Source organism: Microcebus murinus, chromosome 19 (assembly GCF_040939455.1).
Source record: "Microcebus murinus isolate Inina chromosome 19, M.murinus_Inina_mat1.0, whole genome shotgun sequence".
NCBI classification, from domain to species: domain Eukaryota; kingdom Metazoa; phylum Chordata; class Mammalia; order Primates; family Cheirogaleidae; genus Microcebus; species Microcebus murinus.
Genome location: NC_134122.1, coordinates 863351 through 881131, shown reverse-complemented (window position 1 = coordinate 881131; position 17781 = coordinate 863351). Strand labels below are relative to the sequence as shown.

The 17781-nt window shown below is 71.3% G+C and overlaps 2 protein-coding genes across 2 annotated transcripts; both read left to right on the top strand.

The window, feature by feature from the left end:
* Nucleotides 1-4588: 4588 nt before the first annotated feature.
* TEKT4 (tektin 4) lies at nucleotides 4589-8536 on the top strand. The gene is made up of 6 exons (XM_012743888.3): nucleotides 4589-5255; nucleotides 6408-6478; nucleotides 6716-6859; nucleotides 7148-7370; nucleotides 7908-8062; nucleotides 8270-8536. The coding sequence occupies exons 1-6, from the start codon at nucleotides 4722-4724 to the stop codon at nucleotides 8484-8486; spliced, it is 1344 nt and encodes a 447-aa protein (XP_012599342.1). The 5' UTR covers nucleotides 4589-4721; the 3' UTR covers nucleotides 8487-8536.
* A 5433-nt stretch (nucleotides 8537-13969) lies between these two features.
* On the top strand, nucleotides 13970-15278 carry C1QTNF8 (C1q and TNF related 8). Its single transcript, XM_012743889.2, has 2 exons — nucleotides 13970-14177; nucleotides 14728-15278. Exons 1-2 carry the CDS (start codon nucleotides 13970-13972, stop codon nucleotides 15276-15278), a joined length of 759 nt encoding a protein of 252 aa, XP_012599343.2.
* Nucleotides 15279-17781: the final 2503 nt, after the last annotated feature.

The following is a 17781-nucleotide window of genomic DNA, read 5'->3' as shown; positions in this document are numbered from 1 at the left end:
CCAGCTCCTGCAGGGAAGAGGCTGTGTCCCCACCTCTGTCCCCCCACATTCGGGGCCTGGCAATTCCCCGCTGGGACCACCCTGTGTGCCCCGCTTCAAGCGCCAGCCCCCTGCCAGGAGAAGGGGCCCTGTCCCCACGGCCAGCGGGCAGCGGGGTGGGGGCTCCCGGCTGGCGGGCAGGCGTGTTAGGAAACCCCCAGCGCAGGACCCACCGGGGCGCCTGTGCCCTTGACCCGCAGCCTTGTGGGGGTGACAGGCGGGGGTGGGGCGGCCAGGACGGGGGTGGGGTGGGGGCATGCGCGCTCTCCTGGCCATCAGCGCCTGACCCGCACGCGACCCCTCATCTGTGCCACAGCCGGCTAATGCTCTGCTGACAGAGGCACTCCCAGCGGCTGGAGCTCCCAGGCCGCCCCGCCCGGCGCCAGGGGTAGCTCAGGTGGCCCAGGCCACCGACATGACACGCTGGGGGTGCTGGGGCGTGTGGCCACCCAGGCCAGCCAGGACTGGAGGGCGGGGAGGCAGGGGGGCCTGCCCCTCCAGGCGGGAAGGGGGACCCTTGTGTGTCGTGATGCGGGAAGGTCCTCCCTCCAGGGGGTCTTCCCAGGGCTGGGGGCCAGGCCGGAACGTGGGACTGGGGGCCAGGCTGGGGGTCTGGGCTGCAATGCAGACAGGGTTGGGGGGCTCCTCTGTCCCTGCCACCAGCTGCCACCCCAGTGCCAGCCTCACTCGGGCACTGCCCCTGTCCCCGGCCTCCTCCTGGGACAGTCTGTCCACCCCAGTTCCTGCTGTTTGCAGGTGAGTCCGGCCGGGATGACAAAAGAGCCTCTGTGAAGTCAGGAGACGCCTGCTGGGACCGCCAGCGTCTGCGCCAGGGGACCAGGGTCTGCCTGTGTGGCCTGGCCGGGCGTCTTCGTCGGGGCCAGGCCCAGCCCCTCCGTCTAGCCAACTCCACTGGGGTCTCTGGGCCCAGCCCAGGGATGATGCAGTGGGGACCTGGGACGCCTGGGGTCCCGGTAGGCGGCATGCACTGTGGGCACCGCAGGAGGACTTGGCGGGCCCTCCAGGGGGCCCTGGGGCGCCTTCTGCCTTAGGACCCCCCTCCCCGCTGGCATCTCCGTGCCCCCTGCAGGCTGCAGACACTGGCTCCCAGCCCCACCTCCACCAGGCCCAGCCAGTAAGATGCAGGGAAGTTACGGACAGTCCCCAGGTCATCCTCACTCAACCACAAGCCTCTGCTTCGCTGGTGCTTCCCCCAAGCAGCCCCCGCCTACCAGAGTGCAGGGTGACGAGAGCGCCCCGTTCCGGGGTCCCAGAGGCCAGTGCTGCCTGCCCTGGGCTCTGGCCACAGTGGGTGTGGGGCGTGCGGGGCGGGGGCTGAGGCCCAGGCTTGCCAGCTCCTGCTCCGGCCAGAAATCACTGCCGGAGGTGGGCTGCACACCTGTAGTCTGTGGGGGGGAGGTGGGACCAGAGGTGCCACCACCTCTGGTGGATGCACACGCCACCCACGGGCCGCCACCCACAGGCCGCCTTGGCCACCTACAGCTGACAAAGCCGAGATACTGGGCAGACCTGGGGTATAGGCCCCCTTCTCCCCCCACTCCCCTCCCAGGTTGGGGGCAGGTGCCCTCAGGTGCTCAGGCCTGGCGGGGTGGGGCTGCTATTCTGGCAATATAAATTGGCATCACATGAACCCCCAGCAGGTACAGGACCCTTGAACCTGCAGGACACTCATCTGGGGCCGGAGCCCCCCTCCCAGGTGGGCAGGAGCCAGCCCCGGCCTGGCCATGGGTCGGGGCTCCCCTCCCTGGGGGGGGAGCCCCACAGTGGCTGCTGGGAGCCCAGCGTGGGGCGTGGGCCCCCCAGTCCCTGAGTTTTATTTTTCTTGGGGTCCAGTGAGGGGCGGCTCCCTGGGCCGCCCCCACCTCGTCCCCTGGGCTGGGTCCCCCGGGACGGCGCTACCACACCCCCTGGGAGAACTGCCAGCCCTCGGGCAGCTCTGCCGGCCTTCACGGTGGCCTGGGTCAAGGCCACATGACACCCCAATCCCGTAGCCTGCTGGGGTCCCAGGGTGAGGGAGCGACTTGGCCTCTCTGAGCCTCAGTTTCCTCATCTACATGGGCGAGGCGGCACAGGCCCGGGGCCTGGGACCCCCCACATGAGCCATCCTCACGGCCGCCACTGAGCCCTCCTTGGCCTCTGCCACGCCGGCCTGTTCCTGGCCCTGCTCCGGCAGACACAAAATCTCCGCTAAATCCTGTCTTTAATTTTGTTCTCTGGGAAATCGTAGGAGGTTTTGGAGATAAGACTGAGCTGATGAATCAGGGATTTGGCTGTTCCGACAGCAACTCCGACCGGAGGCAGACGGCGGCCCGGGGCCCAGGGCGCCCCACCTCCGCCCGAAACAGTGCACCCCGGGGGCCGACGTCCCCCAGCAGGCCTGAGGAGCCCCCCAGGCGGCAGCAGGAGGGGCGGGAGAGACGGGGCACAGGGGGACCCCACGGGAGGCCCTCGTGCTGCAGGTGCAGGGGGGGCGGGCGGAGGCGTGGGGGTGCACCGAGGCCCTCCCCGGGCTGAGGTGTGTCCCCACCCTTGCCGGGGCTCTGCCCTGGGTGTGCCCCATCAGCCTCTTCCCCCGGCCTCGCACGAGGCACTCGGCACCTGCCCAGCGCCTTGCACGAGGCACTCGGCACCTGCCCAGCCTCCTCCCCCGGCCTCGTCCTCTCTGTCCTCTGCCCCCCCCCACCGGGCAGCGTCTCTCCGTCAAACCGTTTTCATTTGCGAACCCACCCATCTCGCCTCCAATGGCCCCCCCAGTCCCTGCAACAGCCCGACACTTGTCTGCCCGCCGCAGTCTGGACCTGCGTGCGGTCTCATCTCAGTCCGGGTTCCTCGGATTCTTCTAAAAACCGTTTCATGCGGACGCGTCTGGGGTGCGGGGTTCCAGGCGTGGTGACAGTCGCTGCCGCCCGGGGACTCTCGGGTGAGGCCGCACTGGAGCCTGTTGGGACCCCTCCCCGCCACGGACCGGCCCCGGCTGTCCCGATCACCCCCAAACTCCCACAAGGGAGGTTCTGTCTTCATCCCCATTTTGCAGAGGGGGAAACCGAGGCACAGTGCTGCGGTCTAGAAGCCACAGTGCCGCGGTCCAGGGCGCTAGGCGGGGATGCCGACCACCGCCATGGGCTCGCCGAGCACCCCGAGTGCTAGAGGTGGCACAGCCTGGACAGCCCCTCACAGCCACCCCCACCTTCAGGCAGGAAACCGAGTCACAGGTGCAGCATCCCAGAGCCACAGCTGCCTCGCTGGGTGAGGGGTGGCCAGGCAGCGTCCCCGGGCCTGGGTGCCCACGAGGACAGGAGGGGCTGGGTGGGAACCAGCTGCCCTACCCTCCACCCTGCTCGCTCGGTGGGGACACAGGGGCACCTCCAACTCACTGCAGCCTCCAACTCCTGGCCTCAAGCGATCATCCTGCCTCAGCCTCCCAGAGTGCTGGGATGATGGGGTGATGGCAGCCCCAGCCTACACCTGCCCCGGCATGGTGGTCTCCTCAGCAACAGAAGTCGGGGTGAGGAAGGGGCTGCCTTCCCCAAAGCCCACCTTCGTGAAGCTCCTACTGTGTGCTGTGGGGAGGCCACGCTGGCCAGTGTGCCCCGTGCTGGCCGGGCGGGACCAGGCGTGTCCGCAGGGCTCGGCACTCCCATGGCCGGAGCAAGGGGCCGTGGGGGCCAGGACAAGCGGGGCCTGCATACGGATGGGGTGGGTGCCCCATGGGGGTCTCCAGGGAGGCTGAGGCCCCAGGCCTGGGTGTTCCAGGCAGGATGAGGGCGCAGAGCCTGAGCAGCCGGCGCATCCCACGGCCGCTGGCGCCCTCTGCTGGCCGCGCTGGGCATTGCCCCGGACCCGGCTCGCGCAGCCCAGAACGGGACACCCTTCTGTGAGCCCTGCCTTGCACGCTGCCAGTTGCTTCCTGCCCACCTGGCCTCAGCCTCGCGCCCTGGGTGACCTTGGGACAGCCTCCCAGGACAGGAGCTCCCCCCCACTGTGGGACAGATTGGGGTGTCTGACTCTGGCCAACCTCAGCTCCCCACGGAAGAGCAGCTCACCTGGGGGCGCAGGTGGGGGCCTGGCCGCGGGACCACGTGGTGTTGGAGCCGCGGGGGAAGGCACAGGACCTCCGTGGGGCTGCACGTGGCAGGAACACTGCCAACGTCGGCAGCGCCAACACCCGCCTGCCGTAGCCCCGCCCCTCTGCCCCAAGGGAGCCTCAGGTGGGCAGAGCCGCCTCTCTCCTGCTCACAGCTGAGCCCAGAGCCTGGGGGGGGAGGACGGGAGAGGACAGACCCAGGAAGCAAAGGCTGGACAAACCACCGAGGGGAGAGGGCGCCCAGGGGACAGGACACAGGGGCCGGGACTGGCCGCCCCAGGGCGCTCTGGGAGAAAGGGACCGCTACTGCTTGGGCGGTGGCGGAGCCAAGCCGGGGGTCTGAGCCCGCCTGGCCCTTTAAGAGGCGTCTGCCCTCCGGAAGGCCGCCTCCCTGCCACTGGGGAGGGGGGAATCCCCGTTGCCCAGCAACCCGAGGCCCTTGGTGTGTACAGTGTCACCGGGGCGACCAGGAGGCGTGCCCTGCTCTGGGGACAGAGCGGCTGGTGCTGCCCCACTGACCGCACCCAGCTGACAACTGTGCCCTGTGACCCCTGCTCAGGGTCGGGCAGCGGGCGCCATGGCGCAGATGGACGCGTTGGTGAACCAGCCGCTGGTGCGGCAGTCGGTGCCGCCATGCGAGCTGCCCCCCAAGGTGTACGAGGTGGCCCGCAACACGGGCGCCCACTCGTCCTCGGGCCTGGCCACGGCCGGCTTCCGCACGGCCAAGTACCTGGAGGACGAGTGGTACCAGAACTGCTACGCCCGCTACCACCAGGCCTTCGCCGACCGCGACGGCTCGGAGCGGCAGCGGCATGAGAGCCAGCAGCTGGCGGCCGAGACGGAGGAGCTGGCGCAGCGCACGCAGCAGGACTCCACGCGCAAGGTGGGCGCGCGGCTGGAGGACATGCACTGCTGGATGTCGGAGCTGCAGCGCGAGGGCGAGGAGCTGTCCGCCGCCACCGACCAGCTGCGCGCCGACAAGCAGCGTCTGGAGCGCGCCCTGGACTCCAGCTCCGTGCCCTTCGCCATCGCCACCGACAACCTGCAGTGCCGGGAGCGCCGCCAGCACCCCGACCTCGTGCGCGACTGCGTGGAGATAGAGCTGCTGAAGGTGCGCGGGGAGGGGGCTGGCACGCGTGGCTCAGGGCGCAGGCCCGGGACCTGTGCCCCGCGCGGCCGTGTGAGGGTACACGCCGGCCCACACGCGTTCTGCACACGGGACCCTGGCTCTTAGAAGCCTGGCCCTGTTGTCACGGGGTGGTTTCTCCCCCCATTGGGCTGTGACTTTCAAGCAACTGTCTCCCTCTTGGGACACCCCCCCCCGCCCCAGCCCACTTGAGTCCAGGCAAACTCAGCCTGACCCTGAGGTCCCCGGTGCTGAGCCGCAGGGCACCCCCAGGACGCCGTGGCCGGGACGGGACGGCTGCTCTGTCCAGGCACGGCCCAGTGCCGCAGTGCGGACGGGGGGTAGGTGCTGGCACCATTCACCCTACATGTGGCCCTGGCCTCAAAGATTCCCCCAGCTCCTGTCTCTCCTCCAACGTCCTGTCTGTCCCCCCTGAAGCTAGCATGACCTGCCCTGGGGCAGCCCGTGAGGGTCAGGGAGGTGGCAGGCCTGGCTACTGGCGCTGGCGCTGCAGGGCCTGGGCCTCACCCCTGCTGCAGGGTGGGGGCGGTGGGTCCAGGGCCTCAGGGAGCCCTGTGCCACACCCCCAGGCCCAGGCTGGAACCCTGGGTCCCTCCCTCCCTCTCCTGCCCCTGCCCAGCCCTCGCCTGCCCGCCTGGTGGCGAGAACAGTGGCACCGGCCAGGAAGGAGCCAGGCCCCAGGACAGAGGTGCACAGGACCAGGACCCCAACGCCCCCAGACGCAGCCTGAGGTTGCGGTGGGAGTCCCAGTCGCAGGGGAGAGGGCCGTCCCCACACGGAACACGCCGGCTGTGCCGACGGCCTCTGCCAGCCCAGAGCCCCGCGGGGCAGCCCGGGTGGGCATCTGGTCCCCAGGGCTGGGGGGCCTCGGACGGCCTGGGCAGTGCTGACCGCAGAGCCCAGGTGTGTGGGGGCTGCCTCTGGTGACCCTCCCGGCCTCCTGGGGATGTGCCCAGAGGAAATACCCCACTCACAACACACGGGAAAGTGTCCAAAAGCCCAGAATGAACCCAGAGAGACGCGGGGCCCCGGCCCCAGCCTCCAGGAAAGTGGCTGGGGAGGGTGGGCCCAAAGGGACCTGGGTGGGCTCCAGAGCTCAGGGGCCTCCTCCCCCAGGAGGTGGAGCTCATCCGGAACATCCAGGAGCTGCTGAAGAGAACCATCGGGCAGGCCGTGCACCAGATCCGGTGGGTCCGGCCAACCTCGCCACCCGGGGCAGGGTGTGGAGGACCCAGAGGCTCAGGGCGGGCAGGGGGTGCCCAGACTGAGCGCGGAGCCGGCCCAGATCCGCCCCAGCGCGGGGTGGGGGTGGGTGTGGGGACAGGAGTGTGGGTGTGGGTGTGGGGCCTCCCCGTCGGCGCCCACCAGCCGGTGGGACCCACGCGGGGGTGGGGGGCCATGCGCTGAGCCGCCCGCACCCCCAGGCTGAACCGGGAGCAGAAGGAGACGTGCGAGCTGAACTGGTCGGACAAGGTGGAGGCCTACAACATCGACGAGCGCTGCGCGCGCTACCGCAGCCAGAGCACCGAGGTGCAGTTCCACCCGCACTCGGTGGCGCACACGGAGAGGTGGGCCCCGCTGCGCCGTCGCCCACACAGGCGGAGCGCGCGACCCGCCCGTCGCCGCGCAGCCAATGGGGGCAGGGCCCGGGGGCGGGGCTGGGGCGGGCCCGGGGGGGGGCGCGGGGGGGGCGGTGGCAGGGGCGTAGGGTGAGCCGGGGGACTGGGAAGGTCAGGGCGTGGGGGCGGGGCGGGGACGGGGACGGAAGGGCATGGGGGAGGCGGGACGTCTGTCTGGGGGGCGTCGGCCGCAGCGCTGCCGGCGCCTCCCCGACCCTCCACCCGCTCCGCCCGCAGCGCCTCCACGACGGAGTCGTGGGCCAGGTTCACCCAGGACACCCTGTGCCGCGCCCAGCGGGAGCGCCTGGCCTCCACCAACCTGCACGCGCTCATCGACTGCCTCCTAAAGGACACGGCGGAGGACCTGCGGCTGCAGTGCGACGCCGTCAGCGTGGCCTTCTCGCGCCACTGCGATGACCTCGAGGACGCGCGCAACAAGCTGCAGCACCACCTGCACAAGGTGGGCCCCCCGCCGGGCCCCTGCGGCCCTCTGTGCCCCGCGCAGCCCGAGGGAGCCCGGAAGCACGTGCCCGCACGTCCGGGTGCTCGATGAGCATGCGCAGAAAACCAGCTGCTGGGGGGGGGGGCCGTCCGCGGGCCTTGCCAGCAGGTGCCGCTCGGGAGGGGCTGTCAGGTATGGAGAGGACGGAGGCAGGAGGCGGTTTGGGGGGCACAGTTTGGAGTCCCCACGGTTTGGGGACCACCCCAGCAGTGGGGTGACCCCTCCAGGCTGGCTGGGCCGGCAGGGCTGCGACTCAGCCTGGCCTTCGCTGCCGGAGCGTCCCGAGTCCTTGGCTGGGGCTAGAGGCCTGACTCGCCGGAACCTTCTGAGGGCCGTGGGGAAGGCCGAGTGGCCACACACAGTGTCCCTTCCTCGAGCCGCCACCGGACAGGCTGCCCTGCTGGCCGCAGCCTTGGGGGGCAGCCAGGGGCCAGCCGGCCCTGCCGAGTGGGGGACGCCCAGACCCGGCGGTGCCACGGGCCGTGTGTCCTGCAGACCCTGCGGGAGATAACGGACCAGGAGCACAACATCGGGGCGCTGAAGAAGGCCATCAAGGACAAGGAGGCGCCCCTGCGCGTGGCCCAGACGCGGCTGTACCAGCGCTCGAAGCGGCCCAACGTGGAGCTGTGCCTAGACACGGCCCAGTTCAGGTGCCCGGGCCGCCGTCCCCATGCCCACGTCACCATCGGTGCCCCACCCGCCTGCCCCTGCCTCCCTCTGTCCCCGCGGCGCAGGCTGCGGTCCCAGCGCCATTCTTCTCTCGGTTTCCCTCTGGGACCCAGGGGCCCTTGGGGGGGGGGGGGTCGGCCGGGATTCCGGCCCAGGGATCCCAGCTGGGCTCGTCCCCCCTCCTGCAGGCTGGTGAGCGAGGTGGAGGAGCTGAACATGTCCCTGGCCGCGCTGAAGGAGAAGCTTCTGGAAGCCGAGCAGTCTCTGCGCAACCTGGAAGACACGCGCATGAGCCTGGAGAAGGACATCGCGGTCAAGGCCAACAGCCTCTTCATCGACCGCCAGAAGTGCATGACTCACCGCCTCCGCTACCCCTCCGTCCTCCGGCTGGCCGGCTACCAGTGACCGGCCCTGCGCCGCCCCACCCCCGAATAAAGAGCACGTTAGCTTTCCTACCCTGTTAGCTTTCCTCCCCCGTGGCCGAGGTGGGGTCCTGGTGCCGTCCGCCCGGGGAAGGCGTCTCGTCCCCTGCAGCCTGGCTTCGCCCCAGCCGTGGGAGACCAGGGTCACGCCTGGGGGGGCATGTTCAGAACCACCTGTCACTCCCCACCAGTGCTGGCTCCTCCTCCGCCCGTTCACCCCGCAGTCGCTGGCCTCGGCTCCATACAGGACTGGGGGGTCACTCCACCCCACCCCGCAGGGCCCTAGCATACCTGCAACTCTCCAGATGAGGCGCTCACTCTGCTGGAAGCTCCTCCCATTGCTGAGCACACCTGGGGGGGCCCCTCCAGGGTGAGCCCCACCCAGACAGCACCCCTTTCTGCAGCACCCCCCTCCCCACCGACACCTGGCCCTGAGCCGGGCAGCTTGGCTGGGCTGGGGGGTCAGCGAGGTGGGAATTGGTGCTGGGGGAGCTGGGAAGAAAAGAGCAGGTGCCTTTCCCAGGGGCTCACTCAGACCTCTCTTCCTCCCCCCCCCCAGAAGCCACTGCTGGGGAGGAGACAGCCAGGCCCAGGCCCCCGACTGTGGGCCATGGGAGGGGCCGACATGCCTGAGGGAGGAGCTTTGCTGGAGCTGTCACCCCTGGGGGGAGATCTGGCCACCTGTGAGCAGGTGGGGTATGGAGGGCTTCCTGGAGGTGGGGGCCTGGCCTCTGCAGCACAGGCCAGGGCACAGGAGCTGGGACGGGGGAGGAGTCTGGGTCTCCGGAGCCAGACACCTTGTCTCTTCAGCGAGTGGCCTGGTGCCCACTGAGGCAGGCCCCTCCCTGGGCCCTGGGGGGAGGCGACAGCTGCCAGGCCCTGGGCCCATCCCAAGGCTGCGGGTGGCCCAGCCCCTATGCCTTTGCGATGGGGGGGGGGGCAGGGTGGAGGCCAGTTGGACTCAATCCGCAGGTTGCAGGGCCACCTCTGCGGTGCAGAGTGGTTCAGAGTAAACGCCACTTCCATCACCACGGAAGCCACACCACTTGTCCCAAGCCGCTGGTCACCACGGCGACGACCAGTCCTGCTCTTAGTGTCTGGTGTGCCATTAAAATGCACTCTGGGCACTGTCACCACGACCCCTGCCCGAGCCAGAGCGGTGGCGGCAGCAGGACACTTGGCTGCGAGCTTGCCCTGGGGGCTCCGGGAGGTGACTGCCGCGCCCTGCGGCCCTGCACAGCCTCTGAGCCGTCTCCCTGCAGTCCCCGCCCCGCATGGGCAACACGGGGGCAGGTGGCTGGGAGGGGGCCTCGTGCCTGCCACCTGCACACCACGGCCAGGGGATGGGGGCAGTCAGGTGTGGGGGTGGAGGCTGCAGAGCCCCCCACCCCTGTTGGCCTGAGGGAGGGGTGTGAATGCTCGGCCCTGCGTCCAGGGCTCTGGGCAGGGCTGCACCCCCATGCCAGCCTCAGAGGGGCCAGGCGCTGGCGTTGGGGGGGTGGTGACCCCGCTGTGCCCTCCTGCCCCCGTGGCGAGCTGCTACTCCGTCCCCTCCCTGGAGGGGGCTCGCCATGGGAGTCTCAGGGAAGAGAGGCTGGTTCCTGGGAGCCGGTGACTCCCGCTGTGCCGGGTGGCCAGCAGAGACCGGCTCCTGTCGCCGCTCGGGCTGGTGGGAGCCCAGCGCAGGGCACCAGGGCCCGGCCGTGGCTCGTCATCTCCGGTTGGCACCGGGCGGGGGGGGGGGGGGCCAGGCCAGGCGTCCTCCTGAGCGGGTGACGAGTTCTCACATCTCTGGGCCTTGTGACAGCTGGAGGGTCTCACCGTGTGCATTTTACAGCTGGAGAAGGTGGGGCCCGGGGTCTCCGTGCCGCGGCGCTCCCACCCCAGGCGTCTCTGAGAGCCCCTCGGTCTGTGGTCTCAGGCGGGTCAGCAGGGCCGGGCTCAGGCCCCGTGAGAGCCCTGACGCCCCGCCCAGCCCGGCTCCAAGATGCAGGTCGCTGCCGCTGGCTGGGGCTCTGGGGGCCCCTCCTCCCACCGAATCCCTTCTTGACCCTTGACCCTGGATTGTCCAACCCCCGCGGAGGCACCTGGACGCAGGCAGCTGAGGACACAGCCCCTGCCCAGAAGCCCCTCCCCCACCGGGTCGCAGGCAAAGGGAGGATGCCTCAGCCCCAGTGGGAGGAGGGCTGGTGCCACGCGGGCCGCCCTGAGGACACGGGACCACACGGAGGCAGCACCGCACGCAGAGAGGGCCGGTCCGTGGGCCTGTGTTGCCAGCGCCCCCACAGGGTCGGGTGGGGAGGACGCGCCGTCCAGGGATGGGAGGTGCGCGGTGAGCAGCGCAGGCCCGAGGACGCTGACTCCGCCCCCTCCCCGCAGCGTGCCCTCCGCCCCCTCCCCGCAGCGCGCCCGGCTCCCCTCCCCGCAGCGCGCCCCCCCACCCCCCTCCCCGCAGCGCGCCCCCGCCCCCCTCCCCGCAGCGCGCCCGGCTCCCCAGGCGTCTGCGCCCCGCGTGGCCCCCTGTGCCCGTGGACGTGGTCGGCTGCCCGGCACACCGGGTCCCACGTGGCCTCTCGGGTCCGTGCTCGTGCTCCCCTCCCCCACCCTGGCCTGGCAGTGACCCGGCCGTGCACCCTCAGCCCGGCCCTCCCTGCCGGAGGCCACCTGGGCGGGGCGCACGGGGCCGTCAGCGCCCGGCTGTCCGTCACCAGCACCCAGGTGCCGACACGAGGGGCCGCCTGTCTCCCGCGCAGCCCGCGCTTAGCAGGGAGGTCGGGGCCCCGCCGTGCGTCCCGTCAGCGCCAGGTGGCAGCACAGCCCTCCCGCCCCGCGGGCCAGGGGTGCCGCCCCCCACCCGCCCGCCGCGGGGTGTCCACGGAGGGCCCCGGGGCCACAGGCTCGGCGGCTCCCCGTCTCCAGGGTGACGCTGCGGCCCTGTCTGAGCCCGGGCTATTTCTGTCCCCAGACGAGACGCGCTATCCCGCCGCCGCTGACGCAGCCTCTGCCCTGGCCGACGCGCACGCGGACCGCTCAGCCCAGAGCCCTGCCGGGCGCCCCCAAGCAGGGTCCAGTGGGACCCGAGGACCCTTCCTCCCCCGCCCGGTCTTGGGGAGGCCCGCTGCCCCCCAGGGAACACCCCTGCTTGGGGACATCAGGGAGCCCTGAGCGGGAAGCCCAAGGAGAGGGACCCGGAGCCTGCGGGCCCCAAGGGTGTTCACCAGTCTCCGCCCACCACGGGGGACCCTCCCAGCCACGTGTGAGCTGCCACTGGGGCCACCACGGGGCAGCCACGGAGGAGCCCCACCTGCCCAGTGTCCTGGTCCAGCCGTGCAGGGTGACTCGGGTAGCGGCAGGGCCTGGTCCCCACCTGCGCCCCACGGCCACAGCGGGGTGAACACAGCTGTGCCAGGGGCTGCCTGGTGTGAGCTGTCACCTCCCAGAACCGCCGTACCCTCACCACCCCGGGAAGCCCCATGAGCAGGGTCTGCCTTGGTGTCCTCCCTCCCCCGTCACCAGGCCCTGCCTGTCGGCACCACCGCCAAGTTCTCTGCCACATCCCTAGCAGGCGGCCTGGGGGATGGCCATGTCCCATCCAGAGACCCAGGGTCAGAGCCAGGGCCCTTGACCTTGGCCGCAGAGGATGCAGCCCCCTCCCCGGCTGTGTCCTGGGAGGCCCAGGGGTCGTTCCTGCCCGGCGCCACCCTCGTCCACTGAACGGCTGGGCCAGTGGCCCAGCGTGGGTGGTCGGGGGGTGAGGGCCCCATCGCTGGGTCCAGCCCTGGCTCCCTGTCCAGAGTGTGAGGGCTCCGTGCGTCACCCGGGGCGGTGGCCCAGCTGGCCCAGCATGGCCCGGCGGCCTTGGTCTGGGCCCCCACCAGGCCCAGCACAACCAAAGCTCCGGCCTCCAGGCTGCCCCCCGAGTCCCGGCACCCCAGGCTCCTGCTGTAGAGGGGGCTGCGCACCCCTCCAGCCCAGCTGCCAGACACCGGCCCCAGACCACATGCGGCACGGAAGGCCGGCGGGAGGGACCCAGAGCCCCCAGCCAGGCTGCGCGGCAGACGGGGCCGGCGAGCACCCTGCCCGGAGCTGGCCCTCGGCCTGTTGGTCTTGGACAGGCGAGAGGAAGCCGCAGGCGCCCCGCAGCATGAAAGGCTCTTTGACGGCGGCGGGCGGCAGTGGTGCAGGAGGCGGCCAGGCAGCAGCAGCGGCAGTGGTGGCTCTCGGGCCTGGGACGGTAAGGGGGTGCAGGGCCGGGGTGGGGGCTTCACAGGGTGGGTGGGGGGCCCCTGCAGGGCCCTAGTGGAGGCAGAGCCAGCCCGACTGCCTGCCGTGTGGGGCCGCGTGGGGCCTGGTGGCCGGGACACCTGGGACCTCAGAGCTCTGGGCCTCCCCAGGGACACCCCCACATTCCCGCCTGCACAGGAAGGGTCCAGGGGGGTCGTGTGGGGTCCAGTGGGACCGAGGGGTAGGGGGCAAGTCAGGGTCTGCTGGGCTCTGGGGGTTCAGGCAGAGGAGGGGTCTCAACTGCCAGAGTTCAGCCCGTCTGGGGTGGGCCTCAGGCCCACTGTGCAAGAGGAAGAAACTCTCCTGTAGCTGCAATCCCCGAGGGCTTCTTGAAGGAGGGGCCTGGTCTCTGCCCAGCAGAGCCGCTGCAGGGAAGGTCGAGGACCCTGACCCCACCCGAGGCCTCGTGCCCGGCTCAGGGCCCAGACGCAGCCTGTGGGGACCAGGACAAGCAGGGCCCAGTTGCAGGGGGAAACTGAGGCCCAGGCTGGCCTGGGGCAGCTGCTGGCTGAGCTGGGAGGGAAGCCCATCTAGCTCAGGTGGACCCACTAGGCTGACCTGGCACCCCACCCCTCCTGGCTTGAGGGGCTGCAGGGTGGGCTCTGCGGGGGTGGGAGGGGGCCCAGGCCTGGGGGGCTGGGGACCGTCTTCCCGACTTCAGGGGCCTCACGGTGGCTGCCCCGTAGGTGCTGCCCTGGGAGCTCAGGGTGCGGCTGCTTACCCAGTGGGGCAGGGCCTGAGCCCCAGGGAGGCTGCCTGCTCCTGCGTTTGGACGGCTCCCCGTCCACCCGCCCGGTGTGGGGGCCCCAGGGCCGGGGTGCGGTCTTCACAGCCCTGGATGGGTGGGCGGGGGGCCCCCGCTGGGTTCAGGCAGAGGAGGGATCTCAACTGCCAGAGAAGTTCAGCCCGCCTGGGGGCAGGGGGCTCAGGCCCGCTGTGCAAGCAAGAGGAAGGAACTTGCCTGGGGCTGCAATCCCCGAGGGCTTCCTGAAGGAGGAGCCTGGTCTCTGCCCAGCAGAGCCGCTGCAGGACCCCGACCCCATCTGCTGGGGAACAGGGCCCTGGCTCAGGGTGCCTGCAGCAGTTCGGGGCGCAGACCGCCCACCCCAGCAGGAGCGCCCAGGCCGGGCTGCAGTGGGGCAGGGCTCTAGCGGGCCGTCTCCTCTGCAGGCCCTGAGCGAGATGGCAGCTTCCACCCTGATGCTCCTGGCACTGGCGCTGCCCACGGCGGCCTGGCCCGGCCTGGGGCTGCCCAGAAGGCCCTGTGTGCACTGCTGCCGCCCAGCCTGGCCCCCGGCCTCCCCCGGCCCATACGCCCACGTGAGTGCCAGGGACCCGTGGTGGGGGCTGCCCCGGGTGCGGCCCACCATAGACATCTCCATCCTCAAAGGTGGGTGTCCCAGGGCATGTGGCCTGCGCCGCCCCGGGGGCTGACACCCCCACCCCACCGCCGAGGAGAGCAGGGACCAGGGCGCGGAGGAGGGGCTGGGAGGCAGCAGGGACACTGAGCGCCAGTCCCCACTGGCAGCACTGCCTGCCCTGGGGACCCCAGCCGCCCCCTCCCGCAGGACACGCCCAGCCTGGGAGGGGCTGTGGACCAGGGGTGGGGGTGCTGAGGGCCCTGGAGAAGGGGGCGGGGGCCCTGAGGTCCCCAGAGTGGCAGGCCCCTCAGGAAGGGAGGGGCCCACGGGCTGGACAGCAGGCCGTGCCTGGGTTAGACTTGGACAAGAATTTTCCAGCCCTCCCATCTGCCGGAGCCCAGCTGAGCCCTTCCTCCCCCGTGGAGGGGCAGAGAGGAAACAGGCTCGGAGGCTGAGGGCAGCTGCGAGCCACACGGCCGGCTGGTTGGCCCTCGGGGCCTGGAAGGGAGGGGGTGCTGCCCCAGCCTGGCCTGGCCCTGACCAGGTGCACGGCCTCCCCTCCCGCTTGCACCCCCACAGGTGAGAAGGGCGAGGCAGGGGTCAGAGGTCGCTCCGGCAGGAGTGGGGAGGAGGGTCCGCCGGGCTTCCGGGGCCCGCAGGGCCGCAAAGGCCAGAAGGGGCAGGCGGGGCCGCCGGGCGCCCCGTGCCAGCGCGCCTACGCGGCCTTCTCGGTGGGCCGGCGCGAGGGGCTGCACAGCGGCGAGGACCTGCGGGCCGTGCCCTTCGACACGGAGCTGGTGAACCTGGACGGCGCCTTCGACCTGGCCTCGGGCCGCTTCCGCTGCGCGGTGCCCGGCGTCTACTTCCTGAGCCTGAACGTGCACACCTGGAACCACAAGGAGACCTACCTGCACGTCATGCTGAACCGCCGGCCCACCGCCGTGCTGTACGCGCAGCCCAGCGAGCGCAGCGTCATGCAGGCCCAGAGCCTGCTGCTGCCGCTGGCCGCCGGCGACACCGTCTGGGTGCGCATGTTCCGGCGCGACCGGGACAACGCCATCTACGGCGAGCGCGGGGACCTGTACATCATCTTCAGCGGCCACCTGGTCAAGCCGGACGCAGAGCTCTAGCCGGCGCCCGGGCCCCGTGCCGCACCCCGCCGCGCCGGCGCTCCCGCCCCCGAGACCCCCAGCCTGATCGCGGCGTCCCGGTGGAGGGCGGGGGCAGCGGTGCTTGAGCGCCGACTGTGTGCAGAGATCACGGGATGGCGTGGGGGGCAAGCCTGACGCACAGCCCGCCCTCGCGGGTGGACACGGGAAGGGACACACGGAGCCGCCACTCGGCAGAGGCCTATGGCGTGACCGTGTGGCTGGGGCGGGGGGCGCTCGGCCAGCTGCCCACCTGTGTCCCCCCGCGCCGCTCCGCTCATAAAGGCCGTGTCAGCACCGTTGGCTGCGTGGGGACGTCCGTCACGAGCGCCTGCCGGGCCGGCAGAGGACCCAGGTTCTGGGGGGAAACCGGCACAAATTCCAGGGGCGTCAGAGGGTGCATATGACGGCCAGGGCAGGGGTCCGGGCCTGGCAGGAGAAGCCCGACCAAGCACCAGCGGCTGATTTCTGGGGCTCGGGGGCCCCTGGTCTGTCCGGAAGGACTGGAGGGCTGGACATGCCCAGAACCCACCGAGCCCCAGACACCCACAGTGGCCCCTTGCACCTGACTCGCACCATGGGGCCACGGCACACCACGGGGCCAGGCCACACCAGGGGGCCATGGCCACACCAGGGAGCCACGGCACACCATGGGGCCACAGCACACCACGGGGCCACGGCACACCACGGGGCCAGGCCACACCAGGGGGCCACAGCACACCACGGGGGCAGGCCACACCAGGGAGCCACGGCACACCACGGGGCCAGGCCACACCATGGGCCCATGGCACACCATGGGGCCACGGCACACCACGGGGCCACAGCACACCACGGGGGCAGGCCACACCAGGGAGCCACGGCACACCACGGGGCCAGGCCACACCAGGGGGCCACAGCACACCACGGGGGGCAGGCCACACCAGGGAGCCACGGCACACCACGGGGCCAGGCCACACCATGGGCCCATGGCACACCATGGGGCCACGGCACACCACGGGGCCACAGCACACCACGGGGCCACGGCACACCACGGGGCCACGGCACACCATGGGGCCACAGCACACCACGGGGGCAGGCCACACCAGGGAGCCACGGCACACTACGGGGCCAGGCCACACCATGGGCCCATGGCACACCATGGGGCCAGGCCACACCAGGGGGCCAGGCCACACCAGGTAGCCACGGCACACCACGGGGCCAGGCCACACCAGGGGGCCACGGCACACCATGGGGCCAGGCCACACCAGGGGGCCAGGGCACACCCTGGGACCAGGCCACACCCTGGGACCAGGCCACACCCTGAGAGCAGGGAGAGCTCACTTGCAAGGGGTGACTGAGCCGTGCCTGTCCTCCCAGGCAGGAGGACGCAGACAGAGGTTGGTCACACTCATGACACCGGGAGCCTCCACCGCCCTCCCCACCCTCACCCCTGTAGGGCAGTGGGGGGTCAGTGGGAACCCGCTGCTGTCCATGCAGGGTCCATCTGCAGGGGGAGGGGCTCTCTCTGGCTGTCCACCCCTCACCTGAGCCCGCAGCCCCCCAAGTCCTTCCTGAGCCCCCTGCACCCCCAAGCGACACCCCCAAGCTGTTCCTTGCGTGTTGGGGGTGGAGGTGTCACTCAAGCACAGAAGAGGCCGGGGGTGTCCCAGGCTGGTGACATCCTGGCCCTGCTGGGGACGGGACACAGGAAAGCCACAGGCCCGGTGGGGGAGGAGGGACTCCCAGGCCTGGGACCTGCCTGTCCCATCGGGCCAGCCCCCACCTGGACACTGAGGTGGGCGGAGCCTCAGGCTGCACTTTGCCCCTGGGATGGCCAGACACACCCAGGGCGCCAGGCAACCAGCCGCGGGACAGAGCTGCCATCCAGTGCCAACAGGGCCTGGGCAGGGGGGTCCCGCTGTGGAGATGAGGGGCCCAGCAGGGAGGTGCATGCCTGTCCCCTCCCACCCCACCAGGATGCCCCATGCTGAGGCCAGGCGGCCGAGAGGGCCAGTCCCAGCTGTGTGTCCCTGGCAGGGCCCGACCTGTTGAGGGGCCAGGGCGCCTGGTCAGTGTCCCAGGAGCCGGCCTGGCCCCCCCCGCCCGTGCAGTGGTCATGTGACCCCCTTCCCAGGTGAGGGGTCACCGAGGCCCCTGCAGCCCGAGCCGGGCTCCTGCCGCAGTCCAGCCCTCTCCTGTGTCCCTCTGGCCTGCCCGGTGGCCTCAGTGTCCCCATCCCATGGGGGGTTGGCTCCGTCAGGGCACACAGAGCGGCGGCAACAGCGCCCTGGACAGCTACTCTGGCCACTGACCAGGAGGGCAGGCAGGACCACACCCACCGGGGGCCTGTGCTGGGGAGGGTCCCACGGAGGGTCCTGCTGGGGCCAAGTGTGGCAGGTGCTCCGAGGGACAGGGGTGAGGGTGGGGGGGTCCCAGCCACCCACATGGAGGGTCACGGCCCCGAGGGAGAGTGGGCTGGGCAGGGAGCACGTCCACGCCCACAGCT